The sequence below is a fragment of the Corylus avellana genome, chromosome ca2, assembly GCF_901000735.1.
Source record: "Corylus avellana chromosome ca2, CavTom2PMs-1.0".
Lineage (NCBI taxonomy): Eukaryota > Viridiplantae > Streptophyta > Magnoliopsida > Fagales > Betulaceae > Corylus > Corylus avellana.
Genome location: NC_081542.1, coordinates 362,433 through 387,600, shown reverse-complemented (window position 1 = coordinate 387,600; position 25,168 = coordinate 362,433). Strand labels below are relative to the sequence as shown.

Genomic DNA, 25,168 nt, shown 5'->3' with positions numbered 1-25,168 from the left:
ACCTCGATTTTTCTTAGTTTTTTTTTTTCTTTTTTAATATTTGCGTTTTTTTTTTAAATAATAATAATAATTTAATGCCCAAAATAATGTCGTTTTGGGCTGGGTGGGTGCTGAAGTTTGGGGCCTAAAATTGTGTAGTTTTAACGTAAAGGTATAATGGGCATAAAAAGTCAAACCGTTTGAGTTTAACGTTAGAAACTAACAGAGGGGTCTACAATGATAGAAATTGAAAGTTTAAGGGTCCAAAGTGAGATATTTGAAAGTTGAGGGGGTCTTTGTCAAATTGGCTGGAAGTTCAGGGAGCCAAACTGAAGTTTCCCCTAATTTTTTCAATTAAATAATTCAAATTATATCATTTCTAGAAATTTCTAAATTTGATTGTATCCGCTAAGTAATGGGAATCTCATTTATATAAGGAAAAAAAAAATGCAAAATTAGTCATTGTGGTTTACCTGATTTACAATTTACTCCATGTGGTATCAAAATAAACTCAAAGGTCTTTGATTTACAATTTACTCCATGTCAACCAGAAAGATATACAGACAAACACGTAATAAATTATACCCATGCTTAAAGGAAATAGAAAATAAATGGTTACATAGTGAGGGTGGGACATATTTTCTTTCTCTTATTTCCTTTGCTTTCTTTTCTTTCATTTCCCCACAGCAAAACAAACCTCAAAAAGCATTAGACTTTAAAATTAGGCTAAAAATTCAAAATTCTCATCAACGCCATCAAAATTCAAATCTAACCTTAGGAGCAAAACTCTCAACGTGTTCCTTCTCCTTCTGCAATACGCCAAGATAACAAAAAGTCAAGTAACAGTTCTGAATGAAAATTTATTTTAGCATCAAAGAGTACATGCACATTGACATTATTGTAACATAAATGTAAATACAAATGACTTGCTTGGATTAATAGGAAAAACTCAATAATTAACTTCATCAAAATTAACACTTAGTTTGGTTGAGTTAATTTATTAAATTTTGCACCTGAATTTTGAGTATTCTCTGACACTTAGTCTCACACATTAGTCACATTTCTTTTTATGTGTGTGATGTGCTTCCTTTTCAAAACCCGCATACATTGTTCGTAATTCAATTCTATATGCATGTTCAGCATATAGCGAATACATGATACTTTAAACCCAAAAAAGTTGTTGGAACACCTAATATACAAAGCTACAACCGAGATCAGCCACCACCTTGTTGCTCAATCCCCAAATGAACTCTCGAGTCTCGGCCTAATATAATTTCATCATGTTACCCACCAAAACAAAAGAAAAAAAAAAAACAATACAAAAAAATAAAATACCAATGTCGAATCATATTGTTAAATTCTACAATAATCATTGGAAATAGTAGCTTTTGTCATTAGTTGAAAATTACCAGCCACGCCAATGGGTTCAAATTACCTTTTTTCAGGCTACTATAAAAAACTAACACTTAGATCAATTACCTTTTTTTAGTTTCAACTTCAAAATCTGAAAGTTACATATAAATTTTGCTAATAGATTGTTAGATAGCTTTAGTTGACAAGCAGATAACCATTCTTGATAAAGACCCATATTAGCAAACGAACAAAATGAATAGATAGGAAACAGAGCTTGAAGCAAAAAATGAAAGAGGAATAGCAAGCTAAAAGCATTTTTTTATTATAGCTATATAAATAAATCGATTAATTTTTTTTTTTAATTTTTTTTAAAAAAGGGAGAGAGAAATAATGTATGGGCATTGCTCTAGCCTCCTTAAGTTTCAAGGCATGTGTTTGATTCACAGTATGGGATGACGATATAATTTATAATGAACTAATTATTACTGCCAATTTCACTGCACAATTTTTTATTTTTTTTTTTGAAAATAACAACATTAGAAAGTGGAATTTGTAAGCATAAAATAAAACTCAAGAATTGGGGAATTACTTCCTCAATTTCTCTATAAACTTCTTCCCACAAATGAAGTCATGCTGAAAAAAGAGAAACTTATATAAAAGATCTATAAGACAAATAAAACATAGTAAGTTTACAATTAAAAATGTTTTTTTTTTTTTTTCATGTGTCAAGTAACTAATACTTGGCAAATACTCATATGCGACTAAATTTAGATTAAAAAAATGGTTAAATACTAAATACCCTCATGGGGTTTCATTATTTTATTTTTTCCTCCCTAGGGTTTGATTTTTATCACAAGAGGTTTCTGTAGTTTTGATAATAGATCAAATTAGTCCTTCTGTCAGTTGACCGATATTTGACTTAACGGAAATTCACGTGGACCAATCAAATGTTGATACGTGGCACTTATTTAATTTTTTTTTAAATGTATTTATTTTAAAAAAATAATAATAAAAAAAAAATATTGGGGGTGGCTAAGCATTTGGCCGGATGGGGGTGGCCAAAACCACCCCTAGTGGGTATTGGGGATGGCTCGACCACCCCCAGTGGGTACTGGGGGTGGTTTCGACCACCCCTTTGGAGCCAAGGGGGTGGCTCATCCGGCCAGATGGCCACCCCCATGGCCAAAGGGGGTGGCCGAGCCTCCCCCAAATGGCCAAGGGGGTGGCCGATTTTTATCTGTTTTTTTTTTAAAAAAGAAACATTTTTTTTTTAAATTAAAAAAAAAATTAAAAAAAATTTAAGTGCGTGCCACGTGTCAACATTTGATTGGTCCACGTGGATTTCCGTTAAGTCAACTGACAGAATGACTAATTTGGTTTATTATCAAAACCACGTGGACCTTCTCTGAGAAAAATCAAACCTTAGGGGGAAAAAATAAAGTAATGAAACCCCATAGGGTATTTAATATTTAACCCTTAAAAAAAATCTTATATGACTTTCTACTTTGGGTAATATGGTTTGGTCTTTATCTATCAAATTATTTAAATATTAATTCTCAATCATCTCATCTCAATGCTGCAAATAGAAACAGACATGCATCCATTAAAACTAAACAAGGAAGAACCTAAATGATGAAAATTAACATGGAGAAACAGGAAATATTGAAGTTTATATAAAAATATCCAATCATAAAGAAGCTTCATTTATTAGTAGGCATAAGATTATCTTTTCATTTTGATCGTCTACAATGCAGAGAAGTAAACCCAAATTAGTAGTAGAATCTCTACTGTGGTCTTTGGAAAGAGAATGCTCTTAACCAATTTTAAAGTGGAGACTTGAGGCATTTCTATGCATTTCTTTTGCACCATAAAATGAAAATGCAATATATCAAGTCGAAAAATACTATTTCCTCGACAAAGAGGAAGCTAAAGAAGCTACTTTTTATATAGCTTTAAGATTAAAAAAAATATGATGCGTAGTACCAGTCAAATCCTATGCCAAACAAAAAGTGCCCAACAACCATAATAGGCAAGTCAGGTGCTAATGCAGTTATGAAGGCTCTAGTACAATCGAATAAAGCAATGCTATCAACTCTCTTTTTGGTTCAAATTCACCATTTAGCTTATTCAAGATGTTAGAATATATTATTTCCTTTTATAGAATATTTTATATTTTTGTTATTTAATTTGTAATGTAGGATTTATTTCTTTTTTTTTTTAATGTATTTTAGGCTTTAATTTGAGTTTTTTGGTCACTACTCATTGTCTATCTATAAATAGAGAGTTGTAATATTGATTGATACTATACGGTGAATATACAAGATGTAGCCCATACATCTCTCTTTGCTTCCGCTATCTTTTCTTTCTCTTTTATATTTTAGTATTTTATATTTTTATATATATTTCAACATGGTATCAGAGCAGCGTTTCTGTTTCTGTGGCTTTCAATAAAAGTCTTATGACGTTTCTATGGTGTTTTCTAACATTCTCTTCTGATGATCTCTTAATTTTGTTGTGATCCACGGCTTTATTCATTGGCGAATCTTGGCACAATGCGGTTTTGGCCCTTCATGGGAATTTTAACGGCTAGTTTTCGTTCTCCGGCCTCATTGTCAGTTGCGGCTTGGGCCTTCACCGGATTCTTTTAGTGGCTTGTCTCCGTTCTCCGGTATTTCTCCAGCCGTCACTTTCAGCCTTTCTCGTCTTTGTTATTGGCGAACCCTGGCACAATGTGGTTTGGCCCTTCAAGAGATTTAATGACTAGTTTTCGTTCTTCGACCGTCATTGTCAGTTGCGGCCCCTTAACTGGATTCTTTTAGCAGCTTGTCTCTGGTCTCCGGTATTTCTCTGGCCGTCACTTTCAGCCTTTATCGCCGGCATTGTATTGATCCAACCATTGACTTCAGATGCCTTCAATTTATTCTCTTTTCCAAACTCAAGCTTACACCTTGAGTTTGAGGGGGATGTTAGAATATATTATTTCCTTTTATAGAATATTTTATATTTCTGTTATTTAATTTGTAATGTAGGGTTTATTTCTTTTCCTTATGTATTTTAGGCTTTAATTTGAGTTTCTTGGTCACTACTCATTGTCTCTCTATAAATAGAGAGTTGTAATATTGATTGATACTATACGGTGAATATACAAGATGTAGCTCATACATCTCTCTCTGCTTCCGCTATCTTTTCTTTCTCTTTTATATTTTAGTATTTTATATTTTTATATATATTTCAACACAAGATGTAGCTCATACATCTCTCTCTGCTTCCGCTATCTTTTCTTTCTCTTTTATATTTTAGTATTTTATATTTTTATATATATTTCAACACAAGACATTGAGAATATCACCTACATCAAATGTATCGACCAAATTTAATAGAGAAACTTACCTAAGAAATCAGCAGCTTTAAAGGCCAAGATAAAGCAAATCAATACACTATATAATGAACCACTGGTCTACAAAAGGCACCATCTACAAAATTATAAACAAAAGCAAAGGGTGTATTCAATTTTCACTATAAATTCAAACAAAAAGTAAGCATTTGATATAAACAAAAAAAGATAATGAATCAAAAACAACTTGTCAACATAGAATCGTTCTCAAATTAAAATCATTCCAAACATCCATTCATTAATCTATGAAGAACATTAAACACAGTTTCAATAACACATAATAAAAATATTAAGTTTCACACATAGCGCTAGCTAAAAAGATTAGTCACTCATAGTCATGAAAATAAATTCCATGATCAAAATGCTAAACATTGAGTACAACAAAAGGAAAATAAAAACTAAGGAAAGAAAATAGTGCTACTGGTCGAATGGGCAAAACTTTGGCTCTAGTAAAAATTCAGCTTCGCTCTTGACGTGGAGCACCAGCTCTTTAAAGCTGGTATTCTTTTCCTCTAGTTAGTCCCCCCACATGAGACTAAGAACTCTCCTTCTTTGTTGCTTTTACTGTCCACGTTTCAGCAAAGGCCAAATTCTTTTGTTTGTGTCTCTTTCACATCTCACGCATCTGCTGCTATTTTGAAAGACAAAATTTTGTTTCCATTTTTAAGCTTCACGTAATGAGCTCTTTGTCTTTGGTCTCCACGCCTTTGTTCTGATTTTCTGAGAATGCAGAGGTGGCAGTGGTTTTTTGGAAGAAAATTTGAAGAGAGGAGAGTTGTGGTTGAGGCCCTAGAAGCTCTTGCTTCCATGGTGAAGATGGAGATGAGAGTCAGAGAGAGCCCCTCACAAAAGGGTGTTGCAACCTTTTTCCTGACACCCGATTTTTTGTCTGAAAATTCGGGAATTGTTGAAAAGGAATGATTGGATACGAAGGGATCCTGAAAATTCGGGCAAAAATTCAGTTGATTGGAGATGGTGAGCCATACCGATGCACGCTCTGCCTCTCACCTTGTCACACTCCCTCTTCTCCGATCTCTGTTTTTCTCACTCCATTAATCTCTCCGATTCTCACACTCTGTTTCAATGAAAACCTTCATTCGTAAAAGACCAAAAAATCTCTCTAAAAAAGTTTGACTCTTTACATATTTAGAGGACAAAATGGTAATTTAAATGTAAAAGACAAAAACATCTCGACAACTTTTACATTCATTAGATTTAAGAGGGGTAAATTAGTAGTTTCGCAATATAAAGAAATGTCAAAAAGACAAAAATAGTCTTATCTAACTAAATCATAATGAATAAAAAGTAAGAATAAAATAGTAAATTTAAAGTGCAAAAGAAAAAAACACTGTTTAACTTTTATTCCCACTTTTTATATATCTTTTAAGTATATATATATATATATATATATATGTTACATTTTTTTTTTTTCGCATATAAAATGAATTTTGATAGAAAATTGAGTCACCCTTCGTACCCTAATCCTATCTCTTATCCATCCCCTCCAAAGGGGTTGAGGCGACCACATGGAGGTGACAACTTTGGGAAATCCTTTTTTTTTTATTTTATTTTTTTACTTAAGTTGGATAAAGAATTTATTTAATTAACTTAGTTTGTAAAAATATGTGTTAATTACATTTTAAATCGTGAGAACAAAGTTATAAAAACTTTATTAAAAATCATGCAGTTACTATTTTTAGAAAAAATATTTGTTTGGGGAGGGGTGGTTTGTGAGGGTGTCAACCACTTTTTTGTTTTTTGTTTTTTTGTTCACGTGTCAACCACTTTTGAATCACTATTTACCTCAAAAGTCTAAGTCAATAGGAAATAGTAATTAAATTTAATCATTAATAATCTAATTAATATTTTAACGCTCTCACAAGATCTCAAACTTTTACTTAATAAGTGACTTAATTAGTTCGAAACCCCTCTCATTGTGCCGACATGTAAAAAGAAAAAAAGAAAAAGAAAGGAGACTTAATTAAACTTAAAAGTTTAAGTTAAGATAATAGGAGCTAAAACTTAAGATAAGATAGTAATTTAATAAGCGATCAGAATTTTTAGCAATTTGTTGTCTAAATTGACTTTCTCACTTAAGATTTATTGGTTTAAATAACTCAAAATTTATTTGGATAAATAAATACCATATAAAATACCTCACAATATATTGCCCAAAATGGTGGTATCTCAATCATCATTTAACTCAAATTAAAAAATTATCCCATCACATTATATATATATATATATAATGTGAACATCCTCTTAAACCCACAAATTAAGACCAGCTTCCCTTGCCTTATTTTTTTTTTCTCGCTTTTGTTTTGTGTTTCTTTTTCTTCGTCCGGGGTTGTCGATTGAGGACATGGTTTTACACTTGACGAGGTTGATCAGAATACTATGGTTCAGTTTTTCAGCATAGGGTCTGTCATAAAAAAAAAAAAAAAAAAGGAAAAAAAAGAAATAGTTATTGAATAGTAATTTTTAAATTTAGTGAGTTGTTTACCTCACTAATTTTTTTTTTTTTTTTGGGGTTAAAATAGTGAAATGAAAATTTAGGCTATTTTAATTAAATTATCACACAAAAATAACAAAAAAATAATTTTGGTGAGACTGCACGATGAATGAAAGGTAAAAAGGGGAAGTAGAACAAAAACTTTTTGTTCTTTCAAAATCTCAGCAACCTTGCTGACGAAAAAGAAAAGAGAAGAAAGAAAAAAAAAAAAAAAAAAAATTTCCATGTTGAGGAAAAAGAGGAGAGCAGAGTTTTGTCTGCTTCATTCATCAGAGTCCTGTCTTCTGCTTTGTTAGACTTTTCTTTTGTCTATCAAAACAAAAGACAAATCATCCTACTATGTAAAAGCTGATTTGTCAGGAATGCCATTTGACGCTATCTAACTCCAATATCTTGTCAGGAATGACAAGATATGCCATTTGACAAATCATCCTCTGGCGCTATCTACTCGACACGAATGCCATTTGATTATAATATATATATATATATATATTAAAAAAAACAAAAACTAAGTAGAAAAAAAGACACAGAAAACAACCTTATATGTTGGGTGAAATCAATAACAGTCTCTCTCTCTCTCTGTCTCTCTGAAGCTTACACACCATCTTCAAAACTTTCTCTTTCTCTGTAACCAATTTCCAACCGTTGACAACCGAAACAAGAATGGTGAAGCTCCCTTTCTCTGAGGACAGCCCAAAGTTCTTCAAAGTTTTCCTCCCCTACACCAGCTCCCACCAAATGGTAATCTCTCTTGCTATTATCTCCATAAAACCTTTTTGTTTTTCTAATACTTGGTGGGTATTAGGCTTTGCTATATATTCAGTCAGTTTTTTTTTTTTATATTTTATATTTTTAATTTTTTGTAAGTAGTTTTGTATTTGTTTTGGGTTCATATATGCTCATAAAGTTTTCCTTTTGTTTTTTTAACAGCAGTTGTGCAGGGATTTTTTTTTTTCAAAAAAGAAGTATTCTTAATGTAACATGAACATAAAATTAGTTTTGAGTATTCTGTAAGTGTTCTGTGAATTGGGTATTTTTTTGTTTTGGAAAAAGAAAACGAAAGATGGTAAAAAAGAAAAGAAAAAGAAAAAGAAAGTGTTATCAAACAAAACCATGCTGTTTTTGAGTATTAGATAGACTGCAAGCTTGTTTATCTTGTGAAAACTCTTGTATTTGATATTGCAGTCCATACCGCAAGCTTTTACTATGCACTTCAATGGAGCCATACCAAAGAAGGCAATTCTCTTTGATAATACCAAGAAGCCTTGGCATGTCACACTGGAGCAAACGGACGGGCGCTTGTGTTTTAACAATGGCTGGCAAAGCTTTGCTAGTGATCACTCTCTGCAATTTGGAGACTTCCTGGTTTTCAAATACAATAGAAATTCTACGTTTGAAGTGAAAATATTCAGTGGTAAAACTGGATGCGAGAAGGGAGAAACTGTGGCTATTAATCATAATACTACTCCATTTGTGGATTTGGAAGAAGAAGATTATGAACCAGAGAAAACTTGTAAAGAACCCACTTGTGTTGGCAAGCGAAAGCATTCAGAAATAGGCCTCATGAAAACTGAAGAGCCAGGCAGTGAGTTGTAGTTCTTTCTTCCATTATTTGTTTTGTGTAAGATGAATATGCATGATTCAGAAAGTTGTATGCTTTTACAGGCTCCTCTAAAGCTTCAGATCTGCATGAATTGCCAAGAGCTGTTGAAACAAATCTAGATGAACCAAATATCCCAAAAGTTGCTGGTCTGCATGAATTGCCAAGAGCTGTTGAAACAAAGCTTGAAGAACAGAATATCCCAGAAATTGCAGGATTTGTTGCACCAAAGAATCCATATGTTGTTGTGGTGGCCTTTGCTAAACATATGCTGTACGGTGTGGTGAGTTTTTTGGTCTTGTATTTTGCAGTGTATTATTTATATGCAATATTGTTCATTGTTGTTCCTATATCTTTTGGGTACATTAGTGATTTCTGATATATGGAGAGAGGAGAGTTGAGAGTGAGGAAAAATGGTTAACTGCAGAGTGGCACCTAGGAGATGTGTATATATATATATATATACTCTTGTTTTAGCTTCTAAGGTTTATTATTTAGATATTTGAAGAGTCTAATTGCGGTAGATCCCAATTAATCCGAGCCATGAACACAAATGAACAAGGCTCTCCACAGGGGATATCAATCAGCCATGAACACTAATTATTGGTCAAAATTAAAGGATCTATCGGTTTGGAAGACAAAAACTAGTTTTCTTTTTCTAAAATTCTGTGGGTGTGAATCAAATTTAGTTATTATTCTTACAATATACTCTTAAATATAATCAAAACAGGGCCAGACTTACTATTTTTTTAATTGACCATTGCCTTAAATTATATATATATATATGCCAGAGTGAGTTAACAGTCGTGTTAGATTGACATGCATACTTACCTTTAAATGCCCAAAGGAATAGATTTTTGATGATAATGTTTCTGATTGCAGGCTTTGCGTCTATCGAAGGTAAGGTCATTTAAAATTAGATTCAAGGAAATAACGGTGATTCGTGATCAAAACGGAAATCCTTGGCCGATGAAAGTCTATTTCCAAGGTGATGGCCGAATCACCATTGGAGCTGGATGGTCTGATTTCAGAAAGAAGAACAACTTACACGAAGGAGACCAATGTGCATTTGATTTCATCGTTGGAAGGGATGATTTATGCAATGAAATTCATGTGAAAATTCTTTGTGGAAATGCATGAATGGCGAACCTTTGTCAACTCTGGAATTTGCAGAAGAACGCATGATATGGCAATGCAATCCCCCAAAGAAACCTTGTTGTCTCTGTCCTCCGTTGTTTTTTTTTATTGCTTTTTCCATCTTTCTTTGATAGGGTCTCATAGGACTCAACATCCACCTCATCATGGCAATTCTTATTTTCAATTGTTAGCATGTGTAGTGGGTAGTTTACTTAGATTGTAGGTAGTTTTCTTTAGTAAAAGTAGTAACCATTAATGTATTAAGTTTATATATATTTGTCATTAGAATAGAAAGAGTAGAGAAGAAAGTATTTGTATTGTGATTATTCTCACCCCAAGTGGAGATTATCAGTTTATCTTTATTGACTCTAACTGGGACCTATCATTCTTAACATATATTATGAGCAAATGTTGGCTGAACTCAGTCGTGTCACACTGATTCTTACTGCTTCGAATTGGTTTAATGTTTTTGTAATCAAATACAAAGTTTGTATTTAGATCCGCCACTTGACTTTCATGATTTCTTTTGGGATTGATTGAGAATTCACCTTTGTCACTGGTGTAATCAGTCGGCAGGAAGGACACTTTCTTGCCCTCAAGATCATATCCCACCAAAAAGTTCATTTGAGCCAAGTTCCCATAGATGGCAACATCTTCGGATGGCACCATGCTGAAGCAAACGGCATCATCCTCCACTCTTACAAACGTATTGAATGTTTGCAGCTTTAAATTAATCAGCACCTGCAAAATGGGCTGTGATAATGGGAACATTAATATCACCTTCAGATCTAAAGCAAAGACTAAGAACATTCATCAGATCACTAACAACTTCAGCATCAATGGCTTCCTCTAATGCCATTACCAAATCAGCATGAAGTTCGGGTGGAAGAAAGGTTAACGTCGTCTCCGAATCAATAATAATCTTACCCTCTTACACAAACCTCTTGATTCCAACACTAATGGCTTCAAGAGTAAGGTAATAGAGCGTGGTTGGTTCTTTTGAAACCAACGGGGTTTCAGCCACAGCACTACCAGAAGAAACCACTGCATTTTCACCAAAACTAATCTTGCTTGTAGTATTTTGAGATAAACAGTATGAAAACTTTCCACCAATAGACTTGTTTAATTGAGAGATTAGAGAAAAAGAGTCGCCTCCGAGGCCAATTATGCCGGACCCTGCCCCGGCAAAGGTGCCCCTGTTATGGTGTCCGCAGCCAAAAACAATATTTGGTATTGAAACTGAGCCAATTTGTTAATGTTTCAACAACAAGATTGCCTTTAGTGAATGAGAGGTCTCCCAAAATTAGAAGCCAAAGGAATTTACTAATTTAGAATATTGAATTTCAATAAGGCTACACAAGTTTGTGAAGCTGAAAGATCAATTAGAAAGATTTTATAATTTTTATTGATTAGTGAGTTGAATTCATCACCAATTAGTCCTTGAGTAAATTTTGTAGCTAAGAAAATCAATTAAAGGAACAAGTTAACTAGACGCGTCAACGAGGAGAATATATGCTTTCATAATGTAAAGAAGAATGATGAGTCTTCTACTAACACATTTATTGATCAATGCATGGTCGATGCTCATGAACTGACATTTAGAGTAGATCGTACATATTATTTTGCATGATTTGTTATTTAAGACATTTTCCCCACATCAAAAGATGTCTAATACATGAAATACAATAAATGCCTATTAAGGGATCGGCCCATTGGGCCCACTAGGAGGCGGAGGCGGCGGTTCAGGTTCTTTGCGTTTCCGCAACCCCGGAGGTGGTGAAAGTGGTTGATCTCCAGGCAATTCTTCCACATCTCTTGCATGAACTAACTACCCAATTTTTTGATCACCTGATTAGAACGTAATTATCACCGACAGATTAAAACAAGGTAAAAAAACAAAGAAACAATATATACATATGTTCATTAATCAGATTAATGAATATATGTATATATCGTTATATATTCATTAATCAGTCTTTTAGGACAAAATCTGACTGGGACTTGAATATATAGCCTATATATACATATGATATGTACATGTCAAGCAATATATATATACAGAACTTGGAGAGAAACATATATATACAAAATCTTACTTGTGAAGAACAAGGTGCATGCAAGGAACATAACAAGAAAGAGAATAACTTATATATGGAGGTTGCACAAAATGTGAGTTTTGTGCAACTAATTAGAAGGTAACACCTAAGCTAAATTTACTAAACTTAAGTTTTTTAAAAAAAGTCTAACTACACCAGCTTATAAATAAAAATTAATTAATTTTTTTTTTTTTAAAAAAAAAAAAACACAAAAATGAAGGCAGCCACCCCTCCAACCATCCCCCACTTACGCGGCCACCCCCATGGCCTGGGGGTGGAGGCCGGCCACCCTATAGGCCATGGGGTGGCGACCAGCCACCCCAGATTCGGATCTGGGGTGGCTGGCCGCCACCCCTACTCCATGGGGGTGGCTCACCGGCCACTCCCACGGCCTATGGGGTGGGGGTGGCCGCGCGGCCACCCCTAGGCCTAGGGATGGTGGCCAGCCACCCAAAGTGGTGGAGGCTGGTTACCTGTTCAATTCTTTTCTTTCTTTTTTTTTATAAAAAAAAAAAAATTAATAAATTTTTATTTTATTTTATTAGAGTATAATATAGTGTAGTTGAGATTTTGTTTTAAGTATAAGTCTAATGAAATTGGCTGATGTGTCAACTTTTTATTAGTGACACAAAAGATAACTTTTGTACAATAAGTACACCCGAGTTGTTCTCAACAAGAAAATCAAGGAGGAAGCGTCGCTTGACCACAAACCCCATCTTAATTGGCTTGTGGTTTGTGGAAGAGACTTGCCAATATCATGATAAATACATAGCCATTACTCCTGTTTGATTGTTGCATGCATGGAGTTTGAAACCTAACCCACTTGAGTCCTTTCGTTTACTGGGTCAAAAATGGAGAATTTTCCTTTCTTTTTGCAAAATACAAGACCAAAAAACTCACCAAAGTGTTAATGATGGAGAATTTTACTGGGTCAAAGATGGAGAATTTTCCTTTCTTTTTGCATTTGGGAGATTAAGGATGAAATTTAGGCTAAAGGACGGAAATTTTTTGAGAAATTTAATATATATATTAAATTTTTTTAAAAAAAAATTTTGCCCCTCCAAACTGAACTTTCTAATTTTGCCCGTGATTTGGGCCTTAACTTTGTTTGTTTCAAGTGAATGTTCAACATGCATTATCACTATATTAATAAAAAACACAAATAATTTTTTTAAAATTGTTTCGCAATGTATTTATCTTTGTAAATATATTTATATGTAAGATATGCGAAGATTGAAAAGATATCTTTCAATTGTTCGAAAAAAGGGTATGTTGATAGAGAAACAAAATGAGTTTTATCCCTAGTCCTATGTCGTAAGTGCTTGGCCTTTAGAGCATCTAAGAAGTTCAAGTTCATAGGCATTATTTTGGAGGGTGATTCATTAGAGGTTATCAATGCTCTTAAAGAAGATGGTCCAAGGTGGATTAGATACCGACAAATTGTAGAGGACATTAGAGAGGTTTTAAAGTTCATTCATGGTTGCCAGATTTGGCATATCGAAAGGGAAGCTAATTTTGCTGCATATGAGCTAGAAAAGTTTAAGGTCAATCAAATCATGAATAATGTATGAATAGAAGAAATTTTTTGTTGTATCTGCCATATTGTATTTCTAGAGAATTATGCTCTTGTTGTTTAGAGCTGTAATGCTTTGGACCTTTTTTCATGAATGAATGAACAAGGAAATTATTTTCAAAAAATAAGTTCAAGTACATTAAGTGTGGTCCAAAAAGGGTAGGTTAATCAAATGGAGATTACACCCTATGAAGCGGTAATCATTAGTTCAAATCGTTTTTTCTCATTTTTATCTCCTTGTGTGAACATGTCAAAAAAATTGAAAAAAAAAAAAAAAAAAAAAAAATGAAGTGTGAGAAACTTTAGAGAATGAGACAAAGCATTTAATTAAAGCCGGCCAACTACAGCCTAACATCTTCCTTATGCCCCATATAAACTTGATATCCACTCACACGCCCAATTCTTCCTTAATCCACATATAAGCAATATGTTTATCCCCACTCTATTTTCTTTTAAATGAGAAGGTATGTTATGACTTTTCTTTGTTTTATGTGATTTTGACATTTGATTCTTGGATTTTAATTTTACAAATTTAAGATATAAGTTTACAAATATTTTAATTTTAAGAATATCTACCTATTTTTTTTCAAATAAATAAAGAGGGACAAAAATATAATTACGTTGCTCATATTAAAATTGTAAACAAGTAAAAATAAAACAACAAAAAAAAAATCACCATCCCATTTTTTATTGACTATGACTCGTGAGTCGGGACCCCTTAGCCGACCTTCTATTTAGGAATGGCTACGTGCCACTAATGAGAATTCCTTACAATTAATGAGTCCCGCACTTTTGGCCGCTAAAGGGTAGGAGGACCCTACGATTTCTTTATGTGGAGTTGTCCTAATTGCGTACAACTCAAACAACTAATTGTAAAAAATCTCAATTTATGATGCCTGCCTTTTCAACCGGGGAGGGGCGGCCTACAGATGGGTGGCTCACAATCATCCTAGTCTAGGTTTTTATTTTTTGTATTTTTTTAATATTAATAAATAAAGCATATGAATTTCACATGGGAAGGGACATTTAACAAATTAATAAACTGTACGGAAAGAATTTTTTTCTGAATATAAGCCGGATAGGACCCAAAAAGAACGGGCTGGAGCATGCAATGCAACACCAAGCTGGTGGACTCTAGCTGCTTTAATGGGGCTTTCAGGTTGTGCGGATTAGCTGGCCCGAAAGCATGGGCTTCATCCTATGGGCCGGTGAGGATTGGATGACCGTATTTGTGTTTTGGGCTTCGGCCCCACTGCCTAAAAAAAATGGAAAATTAAAGAAAATTATTTAAATTATTTGGACCGTAGATTACCATTAAAATGCTAACAGAAGGCAACAGAGAGAGTTGTTTGATAATGGTGCAAATCATTGAGAGCGATTTGATAAATTCTAAGTGTTAAGGAACAATTTGATAAAGGTAAAACACCTCGACAATCTTGAAACGACAGAGGAAAATTTTCACCAAAATCTCAGCAGCTTTTTTGATTACAAGCACGTGTTTCCCATCCAACTTTCACAATTGACTAGTCAAAGAAGGAGGGAACTGAAAGAGACAACCAAGTAAAGGAGGGAAGATGTATAGCATTAAAAAGTTTCTGCAAGGAAGAAGTACTGATTCTTAAATGGGTTTGTTGTTTTCTGTGTTGCAGCATCAAATGAGGTTGATGGAGAAGCAATATTTGAACCACGGGATGTAGTAGCTTGCTAGCATGAGAATAAAATGGGTGTTCTTAGGCGCCCATGCGTAGGAGGCTCCTCACGTTGCAGTCATTAATGTCTAGTTGCTTTTGTATTTCATCATGTACTACGCAATTTTGTGCAATAATTAAATATGCTTGAAATTTACTAGCTCTAGCTCTGAGTCTCTCTCTCTCGTATACATACGTATGTGCTAAGTTCACCATATGGTTGACGTAAAAAAAAACAAAGATTAGATCACCTGAGCACAAAAGTTAAATTTTCACCAAAGTTCGGCAGGTTTAATTTTCTGATTGCGACTGTTTCTCGTGCAATTACTCCCATGCAACTCTTTTTCCTTAAAAAAAAAAAGTTTCGTTTATTTGGAAATGCTTCACTCTTTCACAAAATAATTAAAAAAGACGAATTACAACCAAAAGAAAAATTTTGTATCAAACAGTATTAAAATATTAATTAAATATTTTTAGTAAAAGACTCCAAGTTTGGTGAAGAAAATGAATTCTTCTCCGACTACAAGTCCATAGCCCAGCATTAATGACCACTTGTCTCGGTGAAAACTGAAAAGCTTAATTTCTTCTCTCTAAGCTAAACAAAATCCTCCGTCGTATATATCTCACTTAGGTTTGGCTCTTCTCTTCTCTCCACCAGACACACCTCATGTATTTCTCCTCCCCACCTCCTTTAGCTACCTCTTTTTTTCTTCTTCCTCTTCTCTAGTTTTTCTAATCTTTTGTTTGGGTTATTAGAGTTTAGATTTACAGTATAAACCCACAACATCCACCACCCACCAGTGCCTCCTCCTCCTCCATTGTCAGCCTCCGCTTCTTTTGGTCTCTTGCAACATATCTCTTCCATCACAGCCCTTTTGGCTCTTATTTGTGAAGCCCTTTTAGTCGACCAGAATTTTCAGATCTAGATGTGAATCTTAAAAATATTCGATCATTATGATTTTGTATCTCACTGCCTCAAATGATGTCTCCTCTGCCTCCGTACATCTACTTCTTAATCTCTCCCGCTATAAGTTGGACATGAACTTATTAATTAGTTAAAAATAGTTTCTTTTGTTGATATCCATCCACATTGTCCACTATTGGCCACTTCAACCAACTTCACTAACATATTTTTTCGATTATATTGTCCGCCTTCAATGATCCTCTCCATAGCTATGGCTAGATTGTTGTCGACATTATTTATACCTTTTGCATTTTGGATTCATTAATTTTCTGTGTTTTGTGTCTATGATGTTGTTTGTACTAGTTCTTACTCGTCTATTAACAAATAAAAAATAAAAAAGGTACGAAAAGAAATTGATTAGGGACTCACCGGAGACTCATGGCTTTCAAGTCATGTATGTCTCAACGTTCATAATTTTTTATCCTTACAAACTTTTGGAATATGTGACGAGTTAACATTATATCAGAGATTCAGAGTAAGATCTTGATGTCGTAAAATGATTATAATATTTCACCCCCTCAATTCAGGAATTATTTCATATGTGCAAGGACGGAACCAAAAAGTTTGATTGGGAGGCCAAGATGTACGAAAACTGAAAAGAAGAGAAAGTAGAGGAGTAGTTGTATTGTGGAGCATCTAGACTTAAGCAAAGAATTTTCTCTCTAGACTAAAACCCTAGGGGAGAAGGAAACTTTTCCAAGTCCGGTGACGGCTGTGGAGGTATCCTATAGTGGTGTTTTTTTCTGGAACTTGTTGGTAAGATTTTGTTATGGCGGAGTCATCAACCTCCTCGGCAAGCAAGTGATCATAGGTTTTCAATATGAGAAACTGCCCAAGTACTGTTTTGACTGTGGGAAAATATGGCATGGACGAGAAGGCTGCACGATAAGAGGAGGGTATCGAGTCAAAGAGACGGAGAAACAGTATGGCCCTTGGCTCAGAGTACCCTCACCAAGACGGAGGAGAGTCTTTTCGAAGCCTTACCACTCAGAACTGTATGAAGAAGATCTGGGGGTGGGTCAAAAATCTACTGGTGGGGGAAGAGGTGGCCGAACCAGTAGCAGTTGGTTTTCCGATAAAGGTCAGTCATCTCCGGCGGAAAAAACAGGTGAAAGGGACTCTCCGGTGAGCCTGGGTAAGCAAGCGGCGGCAAACGATAGAATCATTATGGTTGGGGACAGCAATTATGGCGAGAGAGCAGACAAAGGCGGAAATCAAGGGGATGTTATTGAAAGGATTTCAGTTATTGCGAATAAAAGATCACAGCCAGGTACGGAAAATTTTAATGCAACTTTTCAAGAATCACAGGCTACAAACGGAAGGTTTTTGAATGAGGTGAGGGATGGAAATAGACACGGGCAAGAAGCAGACTTTAATGAAATAGGCGTGATTGGTGGAGGATTCGGCAAGAAGGAAGGAAAAAACAAAATAAGTGAGGAGAGCATGCCACCTACACAACACCTTGATTTGCATGGAGGCGGGACACGTGAAGAAAAACAAACTGAGGTGGAAATCAATGAAGGAGTAATTAAGGGACACTCGGTACAGAAATGGAAAAGGCGTGCGAGAGCTGGACAAAAATTGCCGCTTGAGGCTTGGCCATCCGAGTCAAACAGGAAAAGGAAACAAATAAAGGATCTGAAAATTGACATGGTGGAGGAAACAGTGGCTATTAAAAGGAGAACGAAGCAGAAAGGGGCTGGCCAACTTGTATTACGTGATGAGGAGAATGAAATTCTTATTGGATCGGGAGTGGCGGGGTCTGTTTCACAGCCCCGCCGACTGATATGAAAATATTATGTTGGAATTGTCGAGGGTTTGGAAACCCTGCGACAATTCGGGAACTTTGCCGAAAGGTAAAAGAGAAGTGCCCCGTTTTGGTTTTCCTTATGGAAACCAAACTACGAAAAAATAAAATGGAAATCATTAAACAAAGAATGGAATTCTCGAATATGTTGGTAGTTGACAGTGTTGGAAAAGGTGGAGGATTGGTATTGCTATGGAAGGAGGGGTTGGGAATTGAAATAAAAAATTATAGCAATAGACATATCACTGCGACTATTACTCCGATCAATTCAAGTCCATGGTTTTTCACAGGCTTCTATGGCCATCCGGAAACGCACAAAAGAGGGGAGGCATGGAATTTATTGCGTCATATGAAGACCCATTACTCGGGCCCGTGGGTATGCGCCGGAGACTTTAACGAAATACTTGATAATTCTGAAAAAGTTGGGGGACGTCGAAGGCCCAACTACCTCATGGAGAATTTTAAAACCACTTTGGAATTTTGTGGATTAAGTGAAGTAGAGCGTCGGGGCCCGAAATGCACGTGGAATAACGGCAAAACAGGGTGTGATTTTGTGATGGAAAAATTAGACCGGGTGGTTGCTAATGCTGAATGGTGTAGCCGGTTCCCAAACGTAGAAGTCTTCTCGGACGTGGCTATTTTTTCTGACCATCTCCCTATCTCCATAAATCTTGCAGGAACTATGAGGAGAAGTAAAAGGGGAAGAGGTTTCAAATATGAGGCTACGTGGGCTGAAAATAAGGCATGCAAAGAAATTATTAAAAAAGTATGGAGGGTAAAAAAGGTGGAGTATGGGACTTGGAAGTCTGTGCACAGAAAAATGAATGAAAGCAAAAGTGGTTTACAAGCGTGGCAACGGGTAAATGGGGATAAAGCGAGACAACACATACATTCTTTGTCCGAACAACTGATGGCTTGCCAAGAAAGTCACGAAGAGGTGGATTCGAATCTCCTTAATAAACTGAACGTGGAACTAAAAAAGAAACAGAATGAGGAGGACCTTTATTAGCGACAGAGAGCAAAGGAGGACTGGATGAAGTATGGAGACAAAAACACAAGATATTTCCATGCCTGTGCAAACCAAAAGAAAAAAGCCAACTTAATTGCTTAGATAACGGATGAGCAGGGTCGGCGGTGGGAGACGTACGATCAGGTTGGGGAAGCTTTTGTGCTGTATTTTTAAAATCTTTTCATGACAGGGGGGCCTAGAAGCATGGAAAATGTATTGGAGGCAGTTGGCCGAAGGGTGAGCAACATGATGAATGAAATGTTGTGCAAAGAATTCACAGTGGAAGAAGTGGGAATAGCTCTAAATCAAATGGCTCCATTGAAAGCGCCTGGCCCGGATGGTTTTTCAGCTTGTTTTTTCCAAAAAAATTGGGCGGCCATTGGTGACGAGGTTAGCCATGCTGTACTCAATATTTTGAATTTTGGATGTATGAATAAAGAGCTAAATTTAACGTATATTGCTTTAATTCCCAAATGTAAAAACCCCACTAGTGTATCTGAATACCGACCCATTAGCCTGTGCAACGTTATTTACAAATTGGTTTCAAAGACCTTGGCTAACAGACTAAAGTTGGTGCTCCCTGAAATTATTTTCCCAAACCAAAGTGCGTTTATTCCAGGTCGGCTAATTTCTGATAATATATTAGCCGCTTATGAGACCCTTCATACCATGCACTCAAGAATGTGGGGCAAGGTGGGTTATATGGCGGTGAAACTTGATATGAGTAAAGCATACGATAGGGTGGAATGAGATTTTTTAGAAGCAGTCATGGATCGGTTGGGTTTTGATAGGTGGTGGATCGAAAGGGTAATGATGTGTGTCAGATCAACTACCTATAAGGTCCTTATTAACGGGACCCCCACGGGTCGGATTATTCCTTCGCGGGGAATCCGAGAAGGGGATCCCATTTCACCATATCTTTTTTTGTTGTGTGCAGAGGCTCTCAGCTCATTGTTGAACCGGGCGGATGAAACTGGAGAATTACCCGGAGTCCCAACCTCTAAGAAGGGCCCTCGGTTAAGCCATCTCTTCTTTGCTGACGACAGTCTCTTATTTTGCAAGGCGTCTCCATTGCATTGGAATGAATAGCTATTCTCCAAATAATGTAATGGCCTATTTTTATTTTACAAAATAAACAAATCATTCATTGAGTTGTCATGGGTAACCATCAGCCGCCGTCTTTGAGATCCTTTGCTATCATTGGCCACTGTCACCGACCGTTGTCTCTAGTAGCTCCCTGTCATCACCAGCACCCCCAAGGGAGTGGTAAGGCACCCATGATGCAATCATAAATGATTAAACTATTTAACTTGTGATTCCAAAACAAATATTATGACCCAAATGACTGCATAATAAGCACTCAAAAAAATAAGCACTCAAAGTCCCAAATCAAATTGAGTTTCTAGCGATCTAAAATATGGAGGAAGAATAAATAAATAAGGTATTTTAAGGGGGACACAAATATTATTTTGAGGGGCAAAAGTATCATTTTGGGAGGATAAATTTATAAAATAGGAATACTTTAAGACAAATTTTGAAAATTTTTGGGGAACATTCACCACCCTCCCACCCCAACGCCTGGGTCCGCCCCTAGGTATACATGCGGGCGGATATTAAGCACCTGCATCCGCTATCCACAACTATCTACTATTCATACATGTGGATGCAGATGAGATTAGCAAAAAACACTATCCACATATGTGAATGCGGCTAACAAAAACCACTATTCGCATATGCAGATGCCAATGCGAATAGCGGTTTTAGAGTATATAGATGCGGTTCTGCATACCTTATATATATATATTATATATACAAGGTATGGGTTATGTTCACATTTTTTTCAAAAGTAATGTGAAATCAATATATTTTCAAAATATTATGACTTAAAAAATATTAAACAAACTCAAAACACTAAAAAAGGGCCCAAATTATTTTCAATATCATTTAAAATAGGCCCGGATAATGACCCAAGGAATGCATAAAAGACTAAAATAGGCACAAAAGGCTAGCCTATTACTTAATATATGGATAGCAAATAATAACGGTGCAAAGTTAGTAAAGACATGATACTGAATGTATATATTTAAAATGGATATTCCCAATTTACGAATGCAATTGCGAATATTCTAAATAATCGCACCCACACGTTACACGTACAACCGGAACCAAGGAGGACAAGTCAATAGCCTAGCATTAACCTCTTCGATCTCTCGGTGAAAAGCCTTCTTTTCTCTCAGCGAAACAAAATCCTCCGTCATATCTCATTTAGGTTTTGCTCTTCCCCCCGACAAACCTCGTGCACTCCTCCTCCTCCCCATCTCCTTTATGCTACCCCCTTTTTCTTTTTCTGTTTTCTTGTTTTCGAGTCTATGTAGTTTACTTGATTTGCAATTAACTAATTGTGGTATCAAAACGAACTCAAGTGTCTTTGAGATATGCCAAAAAAATAATTTAATCCCTACAGTCAAATCCCGTTCACTGACTTAATAGGTTCTGATAGCTTGAAATGTTAGGCCTAATAAAATTTTGATACTTATCATATTTAAATTAGTATCACACTAACAAAATATATTAAATTAGTAGACGAAATTTGACTGCAGGGACTAAATTATTTTTTTGGCATACCTCAATGACCTTTGCGTTCATTTTGATACCATATGTAGCTAACTGTAAATCAGATAAATCATAATGACTAATTTTATATTTTTCCTTAAACTTTTACTTCTGAAATTTCAAAACGAAAATCATTTTTTAAACCAAATTAACTATTATTTTTTGTTTTGCCAACACCAAAAAATTCAAAAAATATTTTACGAGTGTTGGAATAATATTTATGAACTAAAATAATGAGAGATATAAATAAATAAAGAAAAAAAATTCGAAAAGTGAGCAAAGCGAAGAGTTGGAATGCATATTATACGGCGAGTACTGCCGTTGCGGCAGAATGTGAAGGGGTGAGTCCTAATTGGTGGGCAGGCGTGCAATCTGTCTATGCTCTGTTGATGCTACACGTGGATGGATAATAGTGTGGTCCCATGGGACATTTGTGGTTGTTGACACGTGTTCAAGTTGTTGGTTGCGCCCATGTGCCTTTCCTTGCCATGGAAGATGTCTTTGTCACGCTTTCTGCCAAAAGTTTTCAATAACGAAATTATCCTTACTAAAATAAAAACAAAAAATACTAAAACTTATAGAAGAAAAAAAAATCGAAGGAGTGGCCAAATTAAAAAATAAAAAATAAAAAATAAAATCCCTTTTATAAGAAAAAAATTAAAAATTAAAAAAAAAAAATTGAAAATTTTCGTTTTTATTTTTAATTTAATTAAATAAAAATTCCTTTTTTTTAAAAAAAAAAAAAAATCGTTTTTAAAAACAAATTTAAAAAAAATAGTTTTTTTTTTTAATAAAAATTTCCGTTTAAAAAAAATAATAAAATTTTCGTTTAAAAAAAAATTAAAAAATCGTATTTTAAAAATAAAAAATAAATTCTTTTTCTTTAACTAAAATTTTCGTTTTTAAAAATAAATAAATAATTAATTAATTATTTTTATTTTTTTTCGAATTTATAAAGGTATTTTTGTCTTATTGAGAAATATATTGGGGTATTTATATATTTTTGCTAGCTTTGGGGGGTACATTGACAATATTTTGGTAGTTTGGAAGGACATTGTCACAATTAAAAGTTTTGGGAGTAAATTGTTAATTGAGTGGTAGTTTGAGGGGGGGTATGTGAACTTTACCCATAAATGTTGTGGTAATATAATAATGTATAAAGTTTCCTTCAATCAACGTTAATAAAATGTGTTGTGCCATTAGGCCTTGAAATTAAGGTGCTACAGATGAATGGAACATTCGTTTTGTTTTATTGTTCTTTTAAATGGGCCGATTCTAATCGTATTGATATTCTTGTGACCTTGAATATTCATTGAGCAGTCCTACGAATATCCTAGAAAAATTGAAATAATCCCAAGGGTAACTGTACTATGAAGAAAATATATTTTCAAATACTGAAAATTTGGATGAGGTTAATTTAGATATCATAAATGGTGAGAATTAAGGAGAATACCTAATTTGAGTGGCCTAGATGCATTATTGGGGAGTCAATGATGCAGTCTTATAAGTGCATTACCAAGGCGGGGCAGGAGTGGAGGATATATTGAAAAAGACTAAACAAAGTAAAAATATCATGAAGCCCAATTAAGTGGGTATAATTTCAGATAATGCAAGTGGCATTTATTTGGATGAAATGTATAGCATCCATCCATCATGCCTTGTGTAGCTCATGGCCTCGTGCATACTTCCCACTCCATCTAGCTAGCTCTTTGTGCATCTGATGTAACCTTGTCGATATCATGTTTGTATTACTGTCTTTCACCAAAAAGTCCTGCTATGCCACAACAAATTCAATTATTCGATCTACTTCATTATTTGAACCCAATTAATTTGATGGTAAGTGGGGGCTGCTACTAACCACAAACACCTCATCTTCAATGACCCGGATGTTGACTCCTCCACCTGATTGCCTTCGTACTCTTGATCTCCATATAAGCACACAACAACAACATTCAATTTCCCATTTTTTAAAGTAGTTTTTAGAGGTACTTGTTTCTTGCGACATGTTAATATATACGCTTGCTTGAAAGAGCACCGTCTTTAAATTTCATTCATTTCCTTCATGCATGGCTTTATGTATATATATAGGTCTACACACATTGTGATGAAGCGAAAAACTAACAGAATATGTTTTGTCTTATTTTCATGGTTTATGACTGCTAGTCGGTGTCTTGGTACGTAGTGGAGAACGGCCGGCCACTATGAATATGTTTCGGCTTCTGGTAGTGATTTTCTGCTATGGCCTTTTCATTGGCACTGCTGCGGGTGTCCGTGTTTCTACAAGACCCAACGTTGTTAACGTTGGCGCTATCTTCTCTTTCAATACTTCCATTGGGAAAGTAGCAAAAGTCTTCTCTTTCAATACTTCCATTGGGAAAGTAGCAAAAGTTGCAATAGAAGCTGCTGTCGAAGATGTGAACTCAAATCCAGCAGTTCTAAAAGGAACTAAACTCAAACTTGCCATGCAGGATACTAAACAATCTAGCGGGTTTCTGGGAATCGTTGAAGATACATTCTCTTAAACATCTCTTGTTAATTTGTTCATTCACAATTTTCTCATTGCTTCCTTTAATTAGACAAGTACTCCTAGAATACCATACAGATTATACGACTTTTCATTCTTCTTTCACAGCTTTGCGTTTATGGAGAATGATACAGTGGCCATAATTGGTCCCCAACAATCAGTTATGGCCCATGTAATTTCACATATTGCAAATGAGCTCCAAGTCCCTCTCTTATCCTTTGCAGCCTCAGACCCCACCCTAAATTCACTCCAATTCCCTTATTTTGTTAGGACAACACAAAGTGACCTCTTTCAGATGTCTACGATAGCAGAAATTATAAGCTACTACGAATGGCGAGATGTAATAGCAATCTATATTGATGATGATCATGGCAGAAATGGGATTGCTACATTAGGTGACCTACTCACCGAGAAACGTTGTAAAATCTCGTACAAAGCACCTATGAGCCCCAAAGTAAGCCGGAATGAAATCTCTGATACACTGCTTAAGGTGCTGTTGAAGGAGTCAAGGATAATTATACTCCACATATATGCTACTTGGGGTCTAGAGGTAGTTGATGTGCCACAAAAGATGGGGATGATGAAAAGTGGATACGTGTGGATAGCTACTGATTGGCTCTCTACTATACTTGACACAGAAACTCCCCTCTCTCTAGTGGCAATAGATAGTATTCAAGGTGTTCTTACACTGGCATGCACACTCCGGATTCAGAGCTCAAGAGGAAATTTGTTTCGAGATGGAGCAACTTGACAGGCGGGCTTTTCGGACTAAATACTTATGGTTTGTATGCCTACGACACTGTTTGGCTTCTTGCTCATGCACTTGACGCATTTTTAAGCCAAGGGGGAAATATTTCGTTTTCAAATGACTCGAGATTAACCGAGTTTCATGGAGGGAACTTGCATTTTGATAATTTGA

At 35.3% G+C, this 25,168-nt stretch overlaps 1 protein-coding gene and 1 pseudogene across 1 annotated transcript; both read left to right on the top strand.

Annotated features, from left to right (window-relative positions):
- Positions 1-25,168, top strand: part of LOC132172947 (glutamate receptor 3.6-like) — a 65,024-nt pseudogene that overhangs the window by 8,666 nt on the left and 31,190 nt on the right.
- LOC132171280 (putative B3 domain-containing protein At5g66980) lies at positions 7,772-10,369 on the top strand. Its single transcript, XM_059582563.1, has 4 exons — positions 7,772-7,979; positions 8,424-8,823; positions 8,904-9,121; positions 9,721-10,369. The coding sequence occupies exons 1-4, from the start codon at positions 7,902-7,904 to the stop codon at positions 9,976-9,978; spliced, it is 954 nt and encodes a 317-aa protein (XP_059438546.1). The 5' UTR covers positions 7,772-7,901; the 3' UTR covers positions 9,979-10,369.

Coding starts and splice junctions, on each gene's coding strand:
- LOC132171280 (XM_059582563.1), top strand. CDS start 7,902: ATGGTGAAGCTCCCTTTCTCTGAGGACAGCCCAAAGTTCTTCAAAGTT. Junction 8,824..8,903: donor GAAAACTGAAGAGCCAGGCA/GTGAGTTGTAGT, acceptor ATGCTTTTACAG/GCTCCTCTAAAGCTTCAGAT. Junction 9,122..9,720: donor AACATATGCTGTACGGTGTG/GTGAGTTTTTTG, acceptor TTCTGATTGCAG/GCTTTGCGTCTATCGAAGGT.